The sequence below is a fragment of the Urocitellus parryii genome, chromosome 2 (assembly GCF_045843805.1).
Source record: "Urocitellus parryii isolate mUroPar1 chromosome 2, mUroPar1.hap1, whole genome shotgun sequence".
NCBI lineage: Eukaryota > Metazoa > Chordata > Mammalia > Rodentia > Sciuridae > Urocitellus > Urocitellus parryii.
In genome coordinates, this window is record NC_135532.1 from 43,869,521 (window position 1) to 43,894,154 (window position 24,634).

The 24,634-nt window shown below is 34.6% G+C and overlaps 1 protein-coding gene across 1 annotated transcript in view; it reads right to left on the bottom strand.

Annotated features, from left to right (window-relative positions):
* Positions 1–24,634, bottom strand: part of LOC144253356 (von Willebrand factor A domain-containing protein 8-like) — a 243,155-nt gene that overhangs the window by 86,092 nt on the left and 132,429 nt on the right. Inside the window, exons 12-16 of the mRNA XM_077795473.1 lie at positions 22,905–23,065; positions 20,543–20,656; positions 9,226–9,394; positions 7,405–7,482; positions 2,265–2,380 (exon numbers count right to left, since the gene is read on the bottom strand). Coding sequence (XP_077651599.1) covers positions 2,265–2,380; positions 7,405–7,482; positions 9,226–9,394; positions 20,543–20,656; positions 22,905–23,065 — 638 coding nt within the window. The remainder of the gene's footprint in view (positions 1–2,264; positions 2,381–7,404; positions 7,483–9,225; positions 9,395–20,542; positions 20,657–22,904; positions 23,066–24,634) is intronic.

Below are 24,634 nucleotides of genomic sequence, written 5' to 3' on the forward strand. Positions count from 1 at the left end.
TCTATTCTCCAAATCCATCCATTTTCCTGCAAATGTCATGATTTTATTCTCTTTTATTACTGAGTAATATTCCATTGTGTATATATACCACATTTTCCTTATCCATTCATCTACTGACAGGCATCTAGGTTGGTTCCACAGTTTAGCTATTGTGAATTGTGCTGCTATAAACATTGATGTGGCTGTGTCCCTGTAGTATGCTGTTTTTAAGTCCTTTGGGTATAGATCAAGGAGAGGGATAGCTGGGTTAAATGGTGGTTCCATTCAAAGTTTTCAAAGGAATCTTCATACTACTTTCCATATTGACTCTAGCATTTTGCAGTCCATTAGCAATGTGTGAATGTGCTTTTTCCCCACATCCTTGCCAACACTTATTGTTCTTTGTATTCTTAATAGCTGCCATTCTGACTGGAATGAGATGAAATCTTAGAGTAGTTTTGAATTGCATTTATCTAATAGCTAGAGATGTTGAACATCCAAATGCTTCTTTCTTTTCCCTTCTATAAGAGTTTTACCAGGGGTAACAATGTGCACACTACATTGCATCTCATAGGCTGTTTGCTTATAAATCCAGCCTGTGAAAATTAGTTTTGAGAGAGAAAGATTTGGCTTAAGAGGGAGAACACGTTATATATCTTTCATGTCTTGTCTGGACCCTTGTCGCGGGCCATCCATGGGCTCTATGTGTGAACTATGTGCATTGGAGCTATAACAGGTCTGGCGCTGTGCGCTGATTGGGCTGTAAGTGTCCCTTTCCTCTGTTCTGCCTGTGACCCCACACAGCACCTGAGATGGGTGTGATTTGCCAAGATGTCAATCAATCTGCTGACAACAAGACATCACAAAGCAAGACTTCACCTTTGAAACATTATCCCCTGCCTTATTTGGTGAAAAACATTCCATTGGATCTCCTTTGTGGGTCACCCACCCATAAAAATAGATTCCTGGTACACGCTCTCTTTTCAGTGCTGCTCAGGGTAGATGCTGACCCTAAGGTTGCAGAGACATCCTACCCTCGACATGAAATCTACTTCTGTGTTGTGTGATTTCTTGCCATTTTCTTAGTTAATGTTGCAGCCAGCTATTTTGAACCCAGCTCATCTTGTCAGTGTGGGCAGCTGTTGAGAGACCCTTATAATGAATTTGAGCCCTTTAATACAGGGATATAAGTGGCATAAATTAACATTTTCATGATGTACCTATTGAGACAGTGAGCACAAACCACTCTGCTTATAGGATGACTCAAACATATTGTAGGTATAAAAAAAGATGCTTCCTGATCATACCTAGTATTGGACTTGTTGTGAAAATATATTTGGTAAATAATATAGTATCCAATAAACCATTTTTTAATATTTCAAAAATATTTTATGTGAGTCAACATAAAAAAAGGAAAAAAATTAAACAAGACCTAATATCAACTTAAAAGAATAAGATTTGTATTCAAGAAGATATTTTATGTTAACTGGAATTGTTCTCAATCTTTTTTATTGCTCTTTTAAAATGGTTTCATGAAAAGGTGATTCTGTAAGAAAATTCTATAAGTCAATATTTTATAATCATTCCCCATTGGTATAAAAACTATTAGTGTAGACTTAAAACATCTTAGTTTTGTTAAAATTAGAGAAGAGGGCAGTACTATCAAGCATGGAAAATCCCAAGGCAAATTTGCAAGGTGATAAGTAAAATGCACAAAAGCCCCAGCTCTGAAGACCTATGAACCAGCATTCAAGTCTCAGACCTCTACTACGTGATCTGAGCAAGTGACTCAGTTTTCTCATCTGTAAAATACTTCTTAAAATTGTTTAAAATTTGGGGCTGGGGTTGTGGTTCACTGGTGAAACACTCACCTAGCACGTGCAAGGCCCTGGGTTCGATCCTCAGCACCACATTAAAATAAAGGTATTTTGTTCAACTACTACTAAAAAACAAATATTAAAAAATTGTTTAAAATTTTGTATTATTATTATTATTTTATTTTATTTTATTTTTTGGTGCTAGGAATTAAAACCAGGGCTTCATACCTGCTAAGCTTATACTGTACCACTGAGCTTCACCCCCAGCCTTGTAATTGTTTTCATGTCCAAATAACATAATATATTATACTAAGTAAATTCTAATGACTGATGACTAGGCTGAAATATTCATATATTCAGACCAATACTTTTTATGAACCTGTGAATGTAGACTATCAATTAAATTTATGTTGTGTTTTAGCAAAGATCCAAAGACTTGAAGTCAGTGTGAAAGAAGAGTATGGTTACCTGGAAAGACAAGCTTTTGTAATAGCATTGTGAAGATTTTCATTAGGATACTGTGACAGCCGACGAGAAATCCGCAACAATTGTCGAGTAGAAAGTGATGCTGCCAAGGACTGTGCCTATCAAAAAGGTAAGGAAAGTCTGTTAAGAGACCTGCTTCAACTTATTAAATAACCTTTAAATGGGTATCACAGCAGAATTCATTACTCCTGAAGGATAAGGCCCAGTTTAAACTAAATATGCACTGTTAATGAATTACAAATAAAAATAAACAAATCAACTTGCATTTTAAATATGTGTAAAGGCAATTTTTTCAATATAAAAAGTATCAATTCAATTCAAGTTATTTTAATTGTGCTAAGTGCTATATTCATATATTGGGGTGGAGGAGAGTGAATAGGTGAAGGGTATTATACAACACAGGTCATACCTGTCTTAAAAATAATTCCTATGTACAAATGACTATTTGTTTCTCTTTTTTTTTCCCTAATTTGTTAAGGTATTCTAAAAATTCCTAGAACTTTAAGGAAATCTCTTGTTTCTGAACCAGAGAAAAGGAGTTGTGGAATATTTTAGGGTGCTGACCACAGATGTGTAAATCAGTTTGTTATCTTGTGTGGCAGCTTGATGTTTGAAATCCTTCCCCTCTACTGTCAGAATAATTTCTTTTTCTTTTCTTACTTTCTCAGATTCCACTCACAGAGTTGCTCCTGTTGAACCTAGGACATGATAAGTGCTCAATAAACATTTGCTGACTTGAACTTGAAATTCTCTTGGCAGATACCATAATATCATGATAAAGTTTATAGGCTTTAAGTTTGATAAGTCAGACTCTTCATTAACTGTATGAACTTCACAAAATTATTTAACCTTTCCAAGCCTCAGTTCCTTCATTTTTGAAATGGCAATGATAATACACTTACCTTTAAGGTTGTTTTGAGAATTACATTAGAAAAAGATTTTGAAGCATTTAGTACAGGTCGGAAAAATATGAGTGCTCAACAGGTGGCAGAGATCATTAAAATAGTTACCCTCTTTACAATGAAAAAAAAAATCAGAGAGATGAAAGGGATAGGACATTACCATAATTTTAATGAGCCAGATTGTTAATGACCTAATTCTCAACTCAGATCGGCAATGTTAGGAAAACAGTGATTTCTACTGAAAACCAGAGAAGGATTTTTGAAGCAACTGGACCTTTGGGAGGGCACACCAAAGACAAGAGTGAAATGTAGTAGGTGACAGGAGCACTAACATGGCTCAAAGGGCCTAATAAAGGAGATTCTGTAAAATTAATAAAAGTTCAAAATAGATAAGGGGAGAAAGCCAAAGACACATTTCACATTAATTTTCTTGTTCAAAGTTTTCACCTAAGGTCATCTTTGTAAGTCCCAAAGAAGAAAAATTTATTGACTATTTCCTTCCTCACGAACTTCAGCTTCATAAGATATTGATCTACTGTTATTAGTACATATCCTCTATTATACAACATGTTGTAAATTTCAAAGAACTCATTCACAAGCAAACATTTGGTGCATACTTGTTTTCAATAAATTTGCATTCTAGACATAGAGACAATATTTAAAGATAAGAAACCATAAATTTCAATTCAAAATAGCATGTAATTTAATGCTAAAATAAGTGGAACAGTTGACAACTGCTACAGTGGCTTAAAATGTTCCAGTAGGCAGGAGAACTGCTACAAACAAAGGCATGAAAGCAAATGGAACACAAATTCATGTAAGCTGTGAGGACATCAGCACAGCTCTACTATAGAGCCCTGCTGAAAGGCTTGTTCTCAAATATCAGACACTCCGAGGAGTTTGACCTTATTCCTAAACAAAAGGGAACTTTGTGCAAAGAAGTACCCTGATTTTAGAATCAAATTATCTGGCTTAATTCCTGACTTAAATCAGCAGCCATATGTAAAGTAGTTGAAGGACAGAGAGCCTACAATCAGGAAACAGAAAGTTACTTCATTAATCTGCCTATGAAAAGATAAAATCCTATAGTCCAATTATGGCAGCAAACATGAAGAGAAAGGATGCAACAAGTATCTCAAAGGACTTTCCAACTGAGAGGAACTAAGGATAAGATTCAGCCAGTATGGCTGAAAGTATCAGAGGCTAGAAATAACTTAGAAATCCCCATCCTTAATATCTAGCATGATGAAATTTTCCTATTTTAATCAAGAAAAAGTTTAAACTCCCAACAGAGGCTTCTGATGACAAGAATCTTATTAAACCCTCAGGTAACTTTCTAGGATATAACATTTTAATCTCATTCTAAGCATAACACAGAGTTCAGACTTCACATTTAATTCTAGTGATCAGTGAGGATTTCTCATGAATTTGAAGAATAACAACTCCTTCAGTTGATGGAACCAAAATGTTTTGCAATAATATGCAGTGTTGAAAAAAATCGGAACTAAGCTATCTGTTGAGCCATTTACATGTTGAATAGAGAGTCTAGTAATTTCTGTTCTCATATTTTTGATTAAAAATTGAGAGTATACTTTAATTTAAAATTCCTAATGTATTTAACATTCATAATATCAAATTTCTAACTACAGTTTTATCTGTAGAAAATAGGATGAGAATGAGAAGCATTAGTTACCATGATTACGCAATTTAAAAGCACACCAAAAAGGGTTTTACATGTTAACATGATTATTAGTACCCAGCTTAAAAATATAAAAGATCTTATCAGAAATTATTAAAATAACCTTTCTTTCTCCTGTTGAGATCACAAGTCAAGAGAAAAATGTAGGGGTGATCAGCTAATAAGTAATTACTTAACAAATTCATTGATTCATTCATTCATCAAAGATTTAAATGTCTACTATGTGGCAGGTACCAACCAGCATGGGAAATAAGAATAAAAGAATAAACAAGACCCAGACTCAAAAAGTTCAAGTATTAATTGGGGATATAAAAATAAAGTTTAATACAATGGCAATGTCTCAATATCAGAAGTATACACCAAGTGTCATGAAAGCAGATGAGAGACAGAGGTTACTTCTGCCTAAGGAGGATGAGAGACCTGACAGAATAGAGAATCTGAGGGACAAGTGGATGGGAAGAAAGCATATTTCAGACATAATACAGAGCAGAGTAGTGGTAGAGTCAAAAAAAAAAAAACCAGGAAGAAGCCATGTGTGAACAGAGCTGAGGGGGCTTCAAAAGAGGTTGTAGGAAATGAGACTGGGAAAAAGGAGTTGTCTTTAATCTGTGGACAAAGAGAATGAATCTCCTAATAGTTTTAAAGAAAGGGAAGAACTCCATAAACGGATTGAGAAAATTCATTCCAAGGACAATAAAGAAGACTCATTCATTCATTTATGTAACAGATACCTGTTGAATACCTACTGTGTTGCAGGCAAAGTTCCAGATTCCGGAAATACCACAGAGAATAAAACAAACAAAAGCCAATGCTGCTGTGGATAAAAATCCAAGTGAGGGAAAACAGAGAACAAAAAATAAGTGACTAAAACATGTCTATTGTGTCCAAAGGTCATATAAGTCCTCTGAAAAACCTTAAGGTAGGCAGAGAGATAGGAATAAAATAGAGAAGAAATTTAAGAAAGCTTTACTTAAAAAGTAACACCTGAGAGAATATGACATTTAAAAAGTAACACCTGAGAGAATCTGAAAGGTGTGAAGGAGTAAATGTGCAGCCATCCGGGAAAGAGACACATGGGCAGAGGAAATGTCAAGTAGCAAAGGCCTCGAGGCAGGTACTACTGTGGTCATGGAATAGCAAAGAGATCAATACAGCTAGCTGAAGAATGAGTAGGGGGGAAAGAAGTTGGAGATGAGGCACTAGATGTTAATTAACAGGAAACATGTGACATCTAGAAAAATGGTCCAGGGTCCCCCAACCCTAAGCCCTTCCACACAAAGGTATCCACATCATAATCTCTGGAATATGTGAACGTCACTTTTTATGACAGTTTTCTTTGCAGATAGGATAGGATTTTGAAATAAGGAGATAATTATTTGGTGAGCCCTAAATGAAATCTTATGTAAGAGGGAAACAGAGGGAAATTTGGCACAAATACATAGACAAGGTGACAAAAAGATGGAGGCAGAACTGACATGATGAGATCACAAGTCAAGGGGTGCTGGAAGCCACCAAAACCCAGAAGAAGCAAGGAAGATATTCTCCCCTGGAGCTTCCCAGGGTACAGCTCTGTTGATGCTTTGATTTTGGATGACACTGATTTATAAATTTTGTTGTCCACCAGACAAATTTCTGTTCTCTTAAGCCACCAACTTATGATAATTTGTTATAACAGCTATAGGAAACTAACAGATAACCCCTTGATGAATGAATTGTTGGTAAAGAGAGCAGTAGAGAGGAAATAACAATATCCCAGGAGAAAGACTGTGAAATCTGATATGAAACAATTATTGACAATAGATCAAAGAAGAGATATAACATTTAAAGATGCTAAATTGGTGAAATTTACTTTCCTATTAAAAGAAGACATAAGAAATGCAAGGAATTAAAAATGTCAAGCTTTCTAACTTGGGTAATTTGGTAGATTATTAAAGGAAATTAAATTGGGAACACAATTTCAAGGGAAAAGATAGCTTAGTTGTACTAGATAATTTATAGTAATCTCAAAGTTATCTAGTTGAAAAGTAAAGAAACTGACATTTTTAAAGCAGTTACTAAAGAGGAGATTCTTTACATAAATTTTAATGTTTAATCACTGCAACCTTCTTCTGAGATAAATGGAAATTTTGCCATTTTACAGATGAGAACAGAGTTACAGAGTTAGAAAGTGATAGGACTTTATGTTTTCAACATGCCATCCTGGGATAGAAATACAAATAGAGGGGGTTGGGTGTGGTTAGAAACAGGACACAGCTATAAGAATAGATGCTGCTGCTCAGTGAAAGGTATGAAGGGAACAAAGTAGAACCCCAAGAGTCCCAAATATTCCCATAAAGTAAAAAATTATATTCTCTACATGAGCCACAAAGATATGGAAAAAAATGTTAAAATCACTGAAATCGTAGTTAAACATATGTACAGGAGAAACCAAAGATAAAGGCTAAAAATGCCAATTTAACAACAGATTTTAAAACAACAGCATGTCAACAAGAGAACATCCTTTGGCAAAGCCCAGACTTACCGTTGGATCCCGGGTCTCTCTGAGTTTGTGTGTAAATGATAACAATTTATTCAAGGCTTCCTGAGGAATATTTGGGACCTATTTTATGAGAGAATTGAGGAAAATCAGAAAAAATAATTAGGATATCTGTTCAATTGGCCAGAAATGATAACTATTTAGCAAATAATATTAGAATTACATTTATAGAAAGTACATGATTATTAATTACATACATAGATCATGAATCAGTATGAAGCTACTCTTCTCCATATACAATTTAATCACCAGCATAAAACAAAACAATTAATGCAATTAAAAACTGACATATAGTGTAACCATTAAACGTTTTCATTTCTGGTTTTGTTAGTTTCATTGTGAATTTTAAACTCTGATTTAGGCATTTTCATTACTAAAACAAAATTGCTTTATATGTGTGTGTCTGTCTACTAAGAAAGATAAGATACTATTGTGTAAAGAATGCTCAAAGTATCCTTTTTTCTCAAAAAATTTTAATCATCATACTTGAGGGCCATAATCAATTCAGGAGAGCAGCTGCTCAAATAAAAGACATTAATTGCTTTTAACTATTATAAACCTTAATGTAACTAAATATCTAATTTAAACTATAAGAATTTAATCAATAACTTTCAATTTTTAATTTAAAAGGAATAGAAATGATGTTACAATGATGATTGGCATAATACGACCATTTTGAAAGTACACTGCTCAGGGTGTCTTGGGTCACTTAAGTAAATGGAAGTTTTTAGAATTTTAATTCTATTCCTTACATACTTTACCTTATTTATTCTTTAAATAAATCCTATGGTGTAAGATGTAGTATTATCCCTATTTTCAGGTGAGGAAACTATGATTGAGTAATTTATCCAAGATCTAGAAGCTAATATGTAGTAGATTTGACATTTAAGAGTCAAGTTGCTGAACCCTAAAGCCTATACCCTTGTACACAACCATGCTCACAATACCTAAAATTAACCATTTCATTCTGGTATTTCAAAGGAAATGAATCCATTTATGTAAAATATTCATTTTTAATGATCTAAAACAGCACTCTCCAATAGAAGTTTCTATGATGATGGAAATTTTCTTTATTTGTGCTAATACAGTAGTCAACACATCCCACATAGCTACTGAGTACTTGAAAGGTGACTAAGAAACTGAGTTTAAAATTTTTTGTTTAGTGTGGCTAAAATGCTATCACATTGAATAGCGCAGTTCTAGAACTACAAAGTGGTAAACACAATGCTTGGTTAGGGCAAACACTTCAATAATGGATTACCCACATATCAGAAGCTACCAATTGACTAGGCAGGTAAGTGTAAGATTATAGTCCTGAGGGAACCAGAACTACTTAGTATTTTCTCTAAAATCTAAGGAACTAACTATATATCTGGCCTTTTCTTACAGTAGGAAGTTAAAATAGTCACTTCTGACTGAACATAAACAGAAAGGAATTGCAAAACTCTGCATAAGATAGGGGAAAGGTGGCCTCAACCTGTGGTTCTCAAAGTGTGGTCCTCAAACCAGTAGCATCAACTATCACCTGAGAACCAGTCAGAAATACAAATTGTCACATACCATCTCAAATCTACTGACTCAAAAAACAGAGATGGAGCTCAAAAATCTGTGTTTTATTGAACCCTTCAAATAATTCTGAAAAAATGTTAAGAGGTTAAGAACCATTGACTTATAGTATTATATGAAAATATTTGGAAATAAATGTAGAGGAAAAGACAAAATGCCCCATTCTGCCCCAGCATGTATTAGGGTACATTAGAAAGAGAGCAGCTATAGACATTAGGCTATCAATGGCCTTACTCTTACCATTTCCTTAATGACTTGGATTTCTTCACTTTTGACAAGGGGTTTCATGTAATGGAAAAAGAACATGGTCAAGAATTCTGGTCCCAGCCACTGCTGTGTTGTGCTTCCAATAACAGGGGGCTCTGCCAAGGCAATGATTCTAAAGGAAGGGTGTATAGGAAAAATGGATCTAAAAAGGAAAAATAACAAGAAAACATAACCTTTCACATTAGAGATTAGGTCATGGTAATTGGAGTCTAGGCAATGATAACCCTGTCATACTATTAATATCCAAATTGTTATTCAAAGAATGAGTTTAGAAAAAAAAAGTCAGGGTATCCCAAGATCCTAAGATTAAGAAAAATAACATAATTACTAATACTAATAAATGTTGTACAATGTCTATTTATGAAACTCCAGTCCTAACACAAATCACTGCTTGTAACGTGTTGTTATGCCTTCAAAAATCTTTCCCTGAAGTCCCTTAAACTAAAATCCCATTCAGTTCATATTAATTATCTTTATCACATTTATATTAATCATACTCATTCTCTTTCTTTATTTAAAATCTCCTCAAAATCTTCTGTCTTGCAAGGAGGCCACTCTATGTCAATCAAAGAAAGACCAAAAAGCATAATTCAGGATAGGAAGACTTTTTCAAATACAAAAAATTAAAGCAGCTGAAGGGGGTCAGATTAAATTTAAACTTTAGATCAGCAAGAGAATACTTAGGTCTTAAAAAGGTAAAGAAAAATAAAAAGGAGGAAAAGGGAAGATACTGGGGAATGAAAAAGACCAAAGTAAATTGTTGTATTGTGTGCATGTTATGAACATATAAACATGAATCCCACTATTATGTATAATTATAATGCACAAAAAATGTCTAAAAAAAACAAAGAGAACCAAAGCTTAACATAATCCATTCTTTTGGCATCGTTATAGAAATGTTACAATTTTTAAAGTGATGTTCTTAAAAAATCTCTCTTAGGAAAATTGAGAAGGCATATAAACATTTTAGTATACATAGAAGAAAAAGATAAGACTTCCCATGGCTAGTGAAATAATTTGAGTTGGTTGTAGATGAGAGATAGGAAACCACTTATTACAATCTAAGCATGTGGGAAATATTGTCAGGTTTCATCAATTCTACTCAAAAACCCATCAGAAATATTGCTTTTAGAGGGTAATATAGTTAATGCTGAGGAAAAGTAAATAAAAAGTGAAATACTTGTCAAGATTTTCAGAAAAAAAAAACAAAAAAAATCAGTATATAACTATATTTCAACATTAACTATTTCACTGGTACCTGAATTAAGTGATTAGGTTGCCAGACTACTGGGAGGTAGGACATGTAAAAAGAATCAGATGAGTTCTTTGAAGAGTTCAAATAAGAGGAAGTCATATCAATACAGTGGGTATGTCTACCAAGTCCTTCACTACGATCTGTAATTTTAGAGTACGTAAATCACCTAATAATTTTAGAGAGCATAATTTTTAAACCAGAGAAAGCAATTTTAGAAATGGCCATATAGAAGACCTGGATGAATTCATAAAAACTACCTGATATCCTTTCATTTATCTAGGTTTAAAAAAAAAAAAAAAAAAAAAAGATGTTCCAGCAGGGCCTGAGGAATGATCTGTCCCAAAAAGTTGTTCTGGGAAAACAGGGAAGGATAACAACATGGATAGTGCCTGAAAGTCCCGAGGACAGCATGGTCATTCAGGATTGCTAGTAATTAGTAATATACCAGAAAATGGGCATGGGACATCCTGCGATCAGAAAGCTAAAGAGGCAAGTTATTTCATTTTCTATTTTAGCTAAGTAGTTTGTTATAATTCAGATCACTCTGCCTCAAGGCCCATCAAGATAACATCCTTGATCCTTCTGACTCCTAATGGGGACAAAAAAAAAGATGGGAGACACAAAGCCTGGTTTGGATGCACAAAATTAAAGCTGTAGATATAGATTTTTACCTAAGATAGTGAGGGATAGCAAATCAGGGAGTTAAACAAAGTCAAAATTCAACAGGTAGCCAGGCATGGTATTGTGCACACATAATCCCAGAGACTCGGGAGGTTGAGGTAGGAGGACTGCAAGTTTGAGGCCAATCTCAGCAACTTTGTGAGGACCCTGTCTCCAGATAAAATAAAGAAAGGGCTGGGTTACTGGGGTTAAATCCCCAGTACTGCCACAAAAAAAAAAAAAAAAAAAAAGGAAATCCAACAGGCAAGGCAAAAAGGAAAGCCCAATTTATATCATTAAACTAAGAGATTAGGAAGCAAGTACTATGAGAACAAGGGAGGTGGCCTGAATTTAAATAAGGTGATAGAGCCATTGCCTGAGATATTTACTGCCTGTGGCTTGCTCTTTAATTTTGATTCTCACAAGGTACTTCAGTAAGATGGCCAGATTTGGAGGGGGCATTTCTGAGACAGCTGATGTGCTGGGCATAGAAGGCTATTCTGACAATAAAAACAACCACCAAACTACTAAATAACAGGATGAGAAGAACCTTTTTTTTTTTCTAGGCTCTCCCCACAAAACTTCCTTACATACAAATAGGTTACATAGAGAGTTATTTCCTGAGTTAGATTCCCCAAGTCTGAAAGTTAGAGAGCAGAGGTTTTACCATGGACTTCAGAGTGACTTGACAAACCACTGGTAATACTAAATCGGAAAAAACTGGTTCATAATTGAAAATAAGGAAACAAGCACCATGAAAATTTAAAATCAAAGTTAGGTTTAATTTTACCAGAATTTAACAATGACAAAAACAAAACAACAAATAAAACAAAAAAGATGCTTACTTTCACATGGGCATTATTTCCTAAGGATTAAAGATTTAAAAAGCAAAAATGTATTTTAAGAGGATTTTTAAAGATTTAAAATATTGGGGTCAACATTTGAAATATTGGGGTCAATATGTTTGTAGACAGAGGTGTTTCTTTAATTTTTTTTTCTGGTACTGGGGTTTGAACCTAGGGGCACAATACCACCTAAGCCACACCAGCCTTTTTATCTTTCTTTTTTTTTCTTTTAAAACAAATTTTTTTTAGATGTTGATGTATGTTTATTTTATTCATTTATTTATACGTGGTGTTGAGAATCGAACCCAGCACCTCACACATGCCAGGCAAGAGTTCTACCACTGAGCTAAAACCCCAGCCCCTTAATTTTCTAATTTTGAGACAAGGAAGACAGAAAGTTGTCCATACTGGCCTCCAACTTTCAATTCTCCTGAGTCTCTGTGATCATCAGTGTGTGCTACCATGCTCGGCATAAATGTTTGTAGAGACTAAAAGACTTATATAATTATAGTTTCTGAGCAATAAAATGAAGCAAACTACTGATACACAACATGGATGATCACAAATAATTAAGTTGGGTAAAAGAAACAAGACAAAAAAGAATATATACTGTGTGATTCCATTTACATAAACCCTAGAAAATACAAGCTATATATAGTGACCAGAAGAAGATCCCTGGGGATGGCAGAAGACAGTGAGAATGGGCAGGAGGAAGGGATTACACAGGGGTCTGAAGAAACTTTGGAGATTATATATGCACTCAATATCTTGATTGTGGCAATAGTTTTGCAAGTATATATAAATATCAAAAATCATCAAACTGTACACTTTAAATAAAGTTTATGACATGTCAATGATCCCTCAACAAAGATTTTAATAAATAAAAAAGGCACTGATAAACTCCCATCTTTTGAAAGACATTATATAGCATATTTTTGCTGAATTTACATATTAAGGCACTTGAAAGAATTATACAGAAGGTTTCTATAATGACATCAGTCATGGGCTGGAAAAGGATTTTTAAGTTGGCCTTCCCTGCTGTTATACTTATGGTTCCATTTCAGAACCTAGAAGTTGCATAGTTCCATACATAGCTCATATTTCATTTTTTTCTGTGCAACAAAGCAAGTTGCATAGACACATTTCTAATGTTTCCTTATACCATACAAGATCTAGGGTAACACCTGGAAGAAAGCAGATGCCAAACAAATAAATGACAATATAAATTATTGTCAATTACCAGTACTACAAGAAACTTTTTTTTTGGGGGGGGGAGTGCCAGAGATTAAAATCAGGGCCACTCGACCAGTGACCAGCATCAATAGCTTTATTTAGTATTTTATTTAGAAATAGGATCTCACTGAGTTGCTTAGCACCTCACTTTTGCTGAGGCTGGCTTTGAACTCATGTTCCTCCTGCCTCAGCCTCTGGAGCTGCTGGGATTATTGGCATGCACCGCTATGCCTGGCTACAAGAAACTTTTTGAAGATCTTTGTGACAAGAAAAAAACAAAGTGATAAGAACTGAAAATAATGATCTCCTATATTACCCGTATCAAAAGGACAAACTGAGAAAATACATAGCAAATAATTATACCTACATAGACATAAGTTTTCAAAATTATTCCTTGTCCATTAAAAAATATACAGGATTATTTTCAAAATAAAAGTTTCTATTGGTCTTTTTTTTTTTTTGGTATAAAATTCTGGATCTATATTGAATTTGGTTAAAAATTTACACAGACAAATTTGCTAGCAAAAAAAGATGCTAAAATTTCTGGGACATAGGTCCTAACTATCTTCAAACATGGGTAAGAGTAAAACAAAAGGGTACAGAGAACCTAATTCATTAAGGACTGTGCTCAAATGTCCAATTACATTTCATCAGTAATCAATGAAGACAGAGGGGTTGTAAGCTGGTTTTAATGTTCAATAACAAACAATAACTGTAAAATATTCAATGAAAATACAAAAATATTAGAGCACATCTAAATACAACCAAGGCAAGGCCACAATCTGTATTGCTTCCCTGAGATAACCAGAAGCCCTTTCCTGGTGAAATGAACTATTAACTCATCTCTCTCATCCATGCTCTGGCTATCAGCAGGAAGGGACACATTTAGCAGCTGGTAGTATTTAGCAGCTTGTAGTATCTGTACTCCCTCCTTCCCCAAAATAAGTTTCTCTCATGAAAGGAAACAATTCTATTGTGGTTCTTATTTCCTGCAATCAGTGCAGGCAGGACTGATATCTAATGTATGTGGCTATCACTGTTTTTCTAACCACCATATCCAGATAATTCCTAGGATCTTGCAACAAGAGTTCCTAACATTTCTAAAGGTTGTTAGGCATATAATTACCTGCTAAGAATGTAAAAGGTTGTAGAACATTCTGGAAATGATCAAAGTGTATGATCCTAGGTATAAACTAGTAAACAATGATGGTTGGCAAAGGAGTCAAATATAATTATTTAGAAAGTGGGTTTCATGCTATGAAATTGAAAAGGATTGGTAGCACACAGCCAGCAGCTCTTAATTATGGAATACTATGTTATCAGACTTGTCATCAAAGGGCACCAAAATATTCCTAATTAGTAAGTTTATGTGAAGAAACGTTGCTAGCACACAAGGCCACTCAAAATTTTGTTAATAGAATTAACTTTACCTATGTTTTCTAAACTTTATTCCAGGTTAAGATTTACTCATTCATTCAAAATTACTCCCCAAATAGTCTACTTTGTGCCACATATTTTGACATGAGAAACAAAAGGATGAGGTACAGAAGCAAGACAGAAAGTCCTGATTATATTAAAGTCCCAGGTTCAGGTTATTTCTTCAGTTTCTACTGCATCTTTGCCTTTCATTTTACCATATGAGGTAATAATAAATTCACTTTTGCAACAGTTTGAATTTTTTGCTACTTGTAACTAAGGAAATCTTGCCAAATACAATATTGGAAACTGTTCCTATCTTGAAGCAGAACCATGTATCTAAACTTACCACATTATGCCTAAAAGCAAAGATGCTCTTAAACCTTCATTGGTCTAGGAAAGAGTTACAGTAATATCCCAGAAGGCTTCACGGTGGAGGTGAGTCTTAACAGGAGTAACAGAAGTTGGCTACGCTGGTCCTGAGAGGTGAAGGATAAAGCAGCATAGAAAGCATATATAGATGTTGGCCCTGGGCACTTCAGGTGATGAAAACTACTGAAGGATTTAAAGAGTGATATAATCAAATTAATTGCTGGGTACTGTACACATCTAGGCTAGGTGTACGAAGAGGAAGTGGCTCTGTCCACTAAGGTCAGGAATTCTAGAGGAATAGTAGGTTGGTAGAAATAAATTCAGATTTTCTCCACAACACCTCAGGGAAGACATTTAGTAGTCTTAGGACAGACAACTAAATTGTAAAGAGATTTTGAGGAAAGCTCACTGTACCAACAACAGGTAAGGATATAAGAGTGACTGGGACTGTCCAAAGAAAAGGTTTAGGGGAAAACTCTGGGAAATGCCAACTTAAAAAGCATTTGAAGACTTCCCAAACCTAACAAGGCAGTTTCTAGTCACTCCCTCTCCTGTGTTCATGGTCCCTTGTACAGACCTCTACTCTAATATTTAAAAGCTACATTGTAATTATTTGTTTGCATATCTGTCTGTCTTCATATGTGGTGCAATACAACAGGAAGTGACTATATCATCTTAGAGTTGGCATTCAATAAATATTTAACCTGAAAGAGTGAAGTAATGCCAATAGTCAATAACAAAAGCTTATAATCTCCAAATAAGTCCTACCAAATCACTAGTCTGGGTATTATTCTAATCACCTGAGTACCCAGAGAGTACTGACTCTAGAGATTGCCTCTATGATATTCTTGTTCAACAAAATTACCCGATACTGTAGTTGGAACAAAAGCTTTAAAGTTAGGAGTTATTACTCCACAGATTAGTAGAAGTTGTTCTTAGAATCCTGATGCCCAGAGTAGGAGATTTATTTTTATGCAAGACTATGGAAGCTTAGACAACTGCAACTGACATACCATCCCAGAACACCCTCCCCATCTCTCCAAAACCCTTCCCCTTTAAGAAACAAAACAAAAATTTTCTTGTCATTCTACTTTTGACCTTTTTCTCTATCTTAAAATCTCCCATAAGGAAACACAGCATTAATAAAAATAAAATAAAGGTTGAGTTTGTTTAAATATTATAAAAATAGTATTCACATTGCTGAACTTTAGTTCTTTGAATAAGTACAGAAGTGAAATGATAGACAATTCAAGTCATGAGTTTCTAATTTGTAGCCAAGAGTGACATATTAGATATGGACAGCATATAAGATCAACTTATGCTAGATAACAGATTGTGTTACTCACAAGAACAATTCATGATGTAAATTAATTTGCTGAGTACAAATTTCTTTGTTTTTATACCATACTATGTCCTTCTAGTCAAGCTGTTAGGCAATAAACACAGTTATAATAAGCTGTTATATAATAAATACAGTCCTGAAAGAAATACTGCCAACTAACTGACTTATAAGAAATGTTGTAATTGTAAAATGTTATAATTGTAAAAGAGAATGTATTTATTCAGAGAAAGGCAAAAATAGTTTACCAAATTAAATCAAGCTTAACAGGAAAAGGCAAAGAAATTTACTAGTATCCCAAACCATCAGAATGAAGCAGATTCTGTAACATGGCAATGTTTAACAACAAAATAAAGAGATAACATTTTAATATCATAAGAAAATATTGTTTCTTGGATACAAAGGAGGAGTACTGATGAGGAATGAATAAGTTGGTAGAGTGCTTCCTCACATGCACAAGGCCCTGTGTTCAATCCCCAACACCACAGGAAAAAAAAAAAAAGAATAACTCCAGATAAGTGCTTGTCGGAATACTCTGTTGGAGAAAGGTGAAACTGATAGAAGATGTAATTGATAAATATAGGACTACCTCAATATGCTGAGAGATTTTGACATCAGAGGAAGTATTTGAGATGAAAAAGTGAGATATACATAAAAAGAGGGTTTAGATGTGAGATGTCTTCCAAAAGCTCATGTGTGAGACAATGTAAGAAAGTTCACAATGAAATGATTGCATTATGAGAGCCTTAACCTAATCAGAGCATTAATCCCCTGATAGGGATTAACTGAGTGGTAACTGTAGGCAAGTAGCGTATGGCTGAAGAAGGTGAGTCACTGGGGACATGCCTTTGGGATATATATTTTGTCCTTGGAGGGTGGAGTGCTCTACACACACACACACACACACACACACACACCTTCATGTCTTGTTCCCAGCTGCTTTCCTCCACCAGACACTCCCAACATGATGTTCTGCCCTATCTAAGCCCTGAGGAATGGAACTAACCATCTGTGGATAGAGACCTCTGAAACTGTAAGCTTCAAAATATATTTTTCCTCCTCTAAACATGTTCTTGTTGGGTCAAAGAAGTGAAAAAGCTGACTAAAACACTTTTTTTATCTTTTTATGAAAAAATACTTGTCTCCCCACTCAGTGCTCCCAAAGTACTATTGTACAAATCTCTATTCTAACATGCAAAACTGGATTGCAATTATTTATATCTCTCTACATATGCAAATAATTACTAATTTTAGGGAAAAAAGAGGTATGTATAAAGGAGAAATGATTATAGTATACTAAATGAATCAGGTGTATATACTCTTATGCTGTCATAATTGTGTAAAAATTAGACAAAGTTTTAAACAAAATTATATAACTCTTTAGGAAGAATGGGTAGATAGAAAGACACAAAAGAGACAGTGAAAGAGCCAAACATTAATTATCTATGCAGAAAATCAATATGTAATTGACAACACTAAAGAATAAATCAAGAAATATCAGTAGAACTATTTTGAAGTCTAAGGCAGGAGGATTCCATGCTTGAAGCCAGCCTCAGCAACTTACTGAGACCCTGTCTTAAAATACAAAGTAAAAAGGTCTGGGATGTAGCTCATTGGTAGAGCACCCCTGGGTTCAATCCCCAGTACTTCAAGAATAAAAATAAAGAAAAGAAAGAGATACCAATGAAAGCATATTGTTTAGTGACAGAGGTAAATACCAAAACAAAGAGTTGAAAGTGGTGGCCTTTAGGAAGAGAATAGAGGGAAATGAGAGACTTTCATAGAATCAATGACAGGGGACAAGCATTTTTCATAAAACACTATCAGGTTCTAGTTTCAGTGCCTGGTTAACACTAGTAAATAGTCAAACAAAAAAATTTTAATGAAAGAAAGCAAGTTGCTATGATTTCTCTCTACTTTCCCTCCTCTGGAAATAGAGGTGAGCAGGATTATGTTTGTGAAAGAGAAAAAACTGAACAACACAGGTAGAAAATTTTGAGAAAGAAGTACTACTGTGGAATGTGAGCCAAACCCAGCATGTGATGCTCAGGGCCACTTTGTTCTTTGTTTTTATTTGTAAAACTGCTGTGACCATAAAGGAGAACTTGGGTTCTTTTCAGAGAAAAGAATTGTCATTTCTTGGACATTTGGTGTCAAGTAAATGAACCTGATGTCTTAAGGGAAACTTCCAGGCAGGCTTGCTGTGAGCTATTGCCCAGTTGCTTTTATTTATTTCTCTGAAAATATGAGTTCTTTCCTGACTTGTGATTCACATGCAAATAATATACAAACGCCAAATGTTATCAATCAAAAGTATGAAATGTTGGGCTGGGGACGTGGCTCAAGCGGTAGCGCGCTCGCCTGGCATGCGTGCGGCCCAGGTTCGATCCTTAGCACCACATACAAACAAAGATGTTGTGTCCGCCGAAAGCTAAAAAAAAATAAATATTAAAATTCATTCTCTCTCTCTCTCTCTCTCTCTCTCTCTCTCTCTCTAAAAAAAAAAAGTATGAAATAAGAAGGATTTTAGAACTTAAACCCTCAACTGGACCATTTTCTGGGCTACAGCAATTTCATAATGTATGCCCTAGAAGCATAAGCAGCTGTATAATCAAGTGAGATGTTTAAAAACTTATACAAAGATAGTAAGGAATTCAACACTTCCCCCTAAGAAAACATTGCAAGGAAATTTTAAAGCAAAATTTCACTAAAAATTTAAACTCAATAATAAATACACTTCATTATTTTTTGTAAGGTTTTCTTGTTTAAAATGTGGCAGCAAGCCCTGTGGGGGCTTATGATATCTTTCACTTAGATTTTTTTTTTCAGTTATTAAGATTTTATCACATTTGTATTATACTCTCACTTATCTTTCTCTTTTCTCTCTCTGGTGTGTGTTTTGTATATATACATGCACACATGTATCTATTTTTTTTCTTTTTTTTCCCCATGAAACATTGTGAAGTAAGTTTTATAGATATTCTACTTTATCTCTAAAAATCTCAGAGAGCAAATCCTAAAAATGGTAATATTCTCTTATATAACCACAATATCATTGTGATACTTAGGAAAATTAATATGAATTTAACATCATGTAATATATACACAGTTGATATTTAACCTTTCCTACTTGTATTTTATAGCTGCTTTCATTTTGTTTTCTGTTCCAGGATCCAATCAAGTCTCACCCATCGTATTTATTTGTCACATCCCTGGAAGAAGACTTAGATAAGCCACACTGGGTTAACACTGTTATCAGGTGGCATCCTTCTTGGGTAAAACTGAAGACTTCCTAGGAGAATGGATCCAGTTAATTGTGGGTCCAGCTTTTGTTTTGCTGAGGGAATATATAGAATGAGACCAAACTGAATTGGTAAGACAAAGAGGGGGCATTACTTTGTTAACATTGTAACAGTGGTCCACTTTGTGCTTTGGGTACAGCCCTTGCTACTCTGCCACTGTGACTTATTTTCTTTCTCTTCCTCTCTCCCTACTCCTTCCTGATCTCTCCACCTCCCTAATCTCACAGGGGTGGGGAGGTGGGGGTCCGCTATTCTTTCCCATCCTAAGCAGAATTGTCTGTCCTTGAGCGCATATCCACAAAGTCATTCAGACTTGGGATTGTACCACAAGATCTCAAAAATGACTATCTCCCAAATTAACAAGTGAATCACAACTCCAACAGAGAATCCTGGTATGTAGCCTTTGAATCACCTCTTTAAAAGCTCCCTGCTGCCCTTGATGGGCAGAATCACAGCCTCCTGGACAGGAATCCTCTGTATTTCTCTTTTGCTAGCAAAGCATTAAAAGTTCTTTTTCCTTTTACTCAAATTAGTGTCCTCATTACGGGATTGACATTGGGGACAAGGACAAAGTTTTCGGTAACAAAACCAAAGTTTAGGCATTTAGTTAAAAGAAGCTTGAGAAGCTTGAGAAGACAAAGCATGTGTGAGTGTGCATGTGTATGTGTGTGTGTGTGTGTGTGCGCGCGTGTATGTATCCTGGATAGCAACCGCAAGTTTTAGGGAGTGCCAAACTTTTATCATGCTCAGCACACCAAATAATTAAGCTTTTCAAAGATGTTTTGGTTTGACCCTAGGTTTAGGAAAAAAATAAACATTATTTTACTTAGCAATAAATTACCAATAACAATAGGGCACTCAAAATTACCTCTTCTGTAGCTGCTCATCAGACATTTGCAGCTCTTGTTTCAAACGCATATATCTGTCTTTCCTCAGCAGCCTAGAACCATCATAGAGGCTAAGCTCTCGGTCATGGATCAACCTAGTGGGATAAAGGGAATGTCAGAAAACAAACTAGCCAATTCTGAACAGTGTCGTTATTAGAAATAGAAGCACTCGATTGACATTTTAATCATGTCTATTATAGGTTGTACTTGAATCAAATTATTTCATTAGATGGATTTTTCAAGATTTCAAGGTGGCTAGTGCTGTTATATTTGGCAAAACTTATTTTCTGTACTGGAGAACTACAGTCACAAATACTAGATGTAGCCAGTGAGGGGGAGGGAGAGGAGAAGGAGGAGAAAGAGTGGCAAGGAGGTGGAGAAGAGGGACAAAAAGAAACAGTTGAATGAGTGTCTCAGAATTACCATAGGGTATATATTACTGAGCAAGGCAGCTGGCACATACACTTGAATCTGATATAACTCTTTGAAGGAAAGTATTATCAAAATATTTCTATCTTTGGAATTAGATGATTTTAAATATCAAAAATCTTCATAATGAAATAACTACACTGCTATTTCTTTGTTTTAAGTATTTATTTATTTATAGTTGGACACAATGCCCCTATTTCATTTGTTTTATGTGGTGCTGAGGATGGAACCCAGTTTCTCACACGTGAAAGGCAGACGCTCTACCACGGAGCTACAGCCCCAGCCCCACTACACTGATATTTCATATGTCAATTCTGATGCTGGCCTAGACATCTACACCAGAAACAGCACTGTGTTCCAGGTGCTGCAAAAGGCAAAAAGCACCAACCACTAAGTCTGATGACACCTATGTTAGGAGCTGCCACACTCTCCATTCTATGGGTCTATAATGCAGAGGTTATAGGCAAGGGCAGTGGACTCAGCCAGACCTGGGTTCAACTCTAGCTTGGCATTTTACTCCCTGAATGAGAGGGAGTAACATCTCTACATTTTTATCTTTTACAAAATTAAGGCAATAATTTTACAACCTCACCGAGTTTCTATGAAAATTGAATAATATAAAAAATGATTAACAGAGTTACTCTCAATCTTTATTGTACATTAAGTTCTTCTGGGAAGTGCTTAAAAATGCCAATGTTCAAGCCTCAGCCTGAACCAATTAACATCAGAATTTGTGAGGGTGGAACCCAGCATTGGTATTTTTAAATTCCCAATCTGCTAATTCCAAGGTTGAAAACCTGAGAAGCACTGTCTTAAAATAATGTCCAGCACAGAGTAAGTACTCAATTAATGATAGCTGCTGCTGCTGCTATTCTTGCTTAGCTGAACATTCAAGAGACAGTAAATAAAAGGTGACTTTATTTTATTTTTTGTCTACACATTTTTCTCCTTGGAAGATAAAAATATTATAAGTATAAAATATTTAAGGTAAATCACTGAAAGTTTGTGATAGTATTTTTAAATGTGTTCAAATCTAATTAGAATTAATACATTTGGGATCTTTAATATACTATCTGCATTTTGTCAAGGACAAAAACTTTTTGGTTAGTTGGGGAAATGGCTTATTGCACTTATTTGATTCTTTCCTATAATTCAAAGTTGACAATCAATGTCCACAAATCATAGAACCAAGAAGAATAAAAGATATCACTAATCACTTTTCTAAAATGACACAGAGTAGAAATATTTTCCACAAAAAATACACATGAAGAGGCTTCTCTCAACACTAAATTCTACAGAAGTTTTAAGAATATGTAAATATTTTTCTCCATCTAAACTAAAATAATTTTTTTTAAAAAAATGGTGACATAAATTTTCAAGTTTATTACTGCAAAGTCAGCTTTTCTAATCTCTATACAATACAATCAAATAGCTAAAACATTTTATATTAAAGCTCCATTTTTCTCTTTCTCAAAAAACAAAGATTCCAACAAAATTAACTAATAATATAGATCCAGATCAATGTGGAATTTGTAACTAGTGAAGTTACAACTCTAAAAAAATACAGAAACTCCAGCTGTGTAATTTGTTGCATATGTAAATCTGCAAATATAAAGTCCTTCAAAATTATTGAGAAATTTTTTTTCAGCTATGAAAAAAAAAGAAAAAAAAACATTATGGCTATGGCATTTCCCAAAATGTTCATTATTTGGATTTCTGCTGTAATATATCTGTAAAAAAAAGTAATCTCACATTCTACTCGGACACGGAAATATGAGCTTTTCAAGATGTAGAAACCCAGTTTAAAAAAAAAAATGGGAGCAATCCATGTCTACTGCTTAAGTCGACATGGTGTGTGTCTGCATATTTGTGTGTTTTGGGTTTTTTGTGTATGAGTGTGTGACTCATACAAACCTCTGCAATACAGCAAGTGTGCCAGCATTGACCCGGTGAATGCCATCCAACAAGACCAGCTTGCCTTCCAGAGCAGCATTCACAAGGGGTGAGGACCTCCAGGCAGTGTCTCCATTTGGAAGTGTGTATCTCTGCTGGAGCAGATCACGAGCTGTCATATCCTAAAACCAATTGCAGAAATCACAAAAAAAGTTAATTTTTAAGACATGGATTTGGCCCTCTTTCTGTACATAATATTTCATATAACAACTGGGAAGTCATCTTCTCAAATTCACCAAAAAGAAAGATTATCAGAAAGCTTAAAGTTTTCCTCCTATTATCTGTTAGCATTACATAGTAAGAGTGAGGATTTGTTCCCCCTTCTCCTTTCATTGAGCATTTCCTTCTCTTTTAAAATGTTCATTTAGATAATAGCAATAATTTAATGGAATTTAACTCAGTTCTACTCCTGCAGGGAGTAAAATGCACTGATTCCATTTTTAAATGAGAGACTATGTAAAATCAACCTTCAGAGATCCTTATCAAGAATGTGCATTTTCTTGCAGTTGATGAGTTCTCCTGAAAAGCCACTACAGCCTATCACAGTGACTAATTATTTTTAAAAGAGGCTTGATAATGGAGGAAATCTAGGAGGACAGTCATCAGATGAGGTACAGGAATTCAGAAACAATAGCATGGCACTTACAAGCAAATTTTTAAGGTACACACACATTATGCTAGAACTAAAATAGTGTAACAGACTTAAACAAACTATTAATATTTATGATATATAAATATCTACTGTACAAGATTAGTGCCATATGACATGAACAATTTTTTCTTACATGTATTAAGATTGAAGGCAATAATTTCTTTACTGTTAGCAACTTCAGATACATTTTATGCCACATACATCAAACAAGCTGAACTTTTATAGTCAATATTACACAAAAATTTAAAGTCTTTTATAAATTCTTTGATAACCACTGAAACTTTTAAGTAGATAAAACATTGATGAGTTTTCTTATATTTACAATGGTAACAGGTCTGTTCTGAACTCAAGATTAAAACGTAAGTCTTACTATGTCCATGTTCACACTATAAAAAGGTATTAACTTAAAAATGTAATACATTCGTGCTGAATCAAAGACAATTAATAAACAACATTCAAATTCAGCAAGTCCTTCTAACACATTATTAAAATTTGGCCTAAGTCTTTTAATAATTTTATTTAGTTCTTCAACTATGAATTTTAAATCTTACGCAAACTGGAGGAATAGTATCAACATATGCTGCCCATGATAGTTAGAACAGCCAACATTAAACACATCCCTATCATTAGTACTTAGCAGGATGGTGCATAGTGGCAATGAGCTAATTCCTAGTTGGTATAGAATAGCAAATAGATTGCTCTGCAAGAAAAATATGACAATATCCAAAATAAAAGTGCTTGTGAGTAATTTTCATAATTTTTTTTAAAAGTCAAGTATATATTTATATGTGTGTGTATACACACACACATACAAAATCTCCTTAAAGTTAGTATTAAAACAAAGTAAACTTAAAACTCTTAGTACTTACTATTCCATAAAAATATTCACCATGGAGATAAGCACATACTGTCCTAGATAATCAAACTGAAAACATGCTTATAATAATGATTCAAAATTAAAGGTACATATCAGAAACAGCTGGGGAACTTTCGGAAAACACAAAGCTTAGACCCCACCAGTTTTAAGATTCTGATAAAA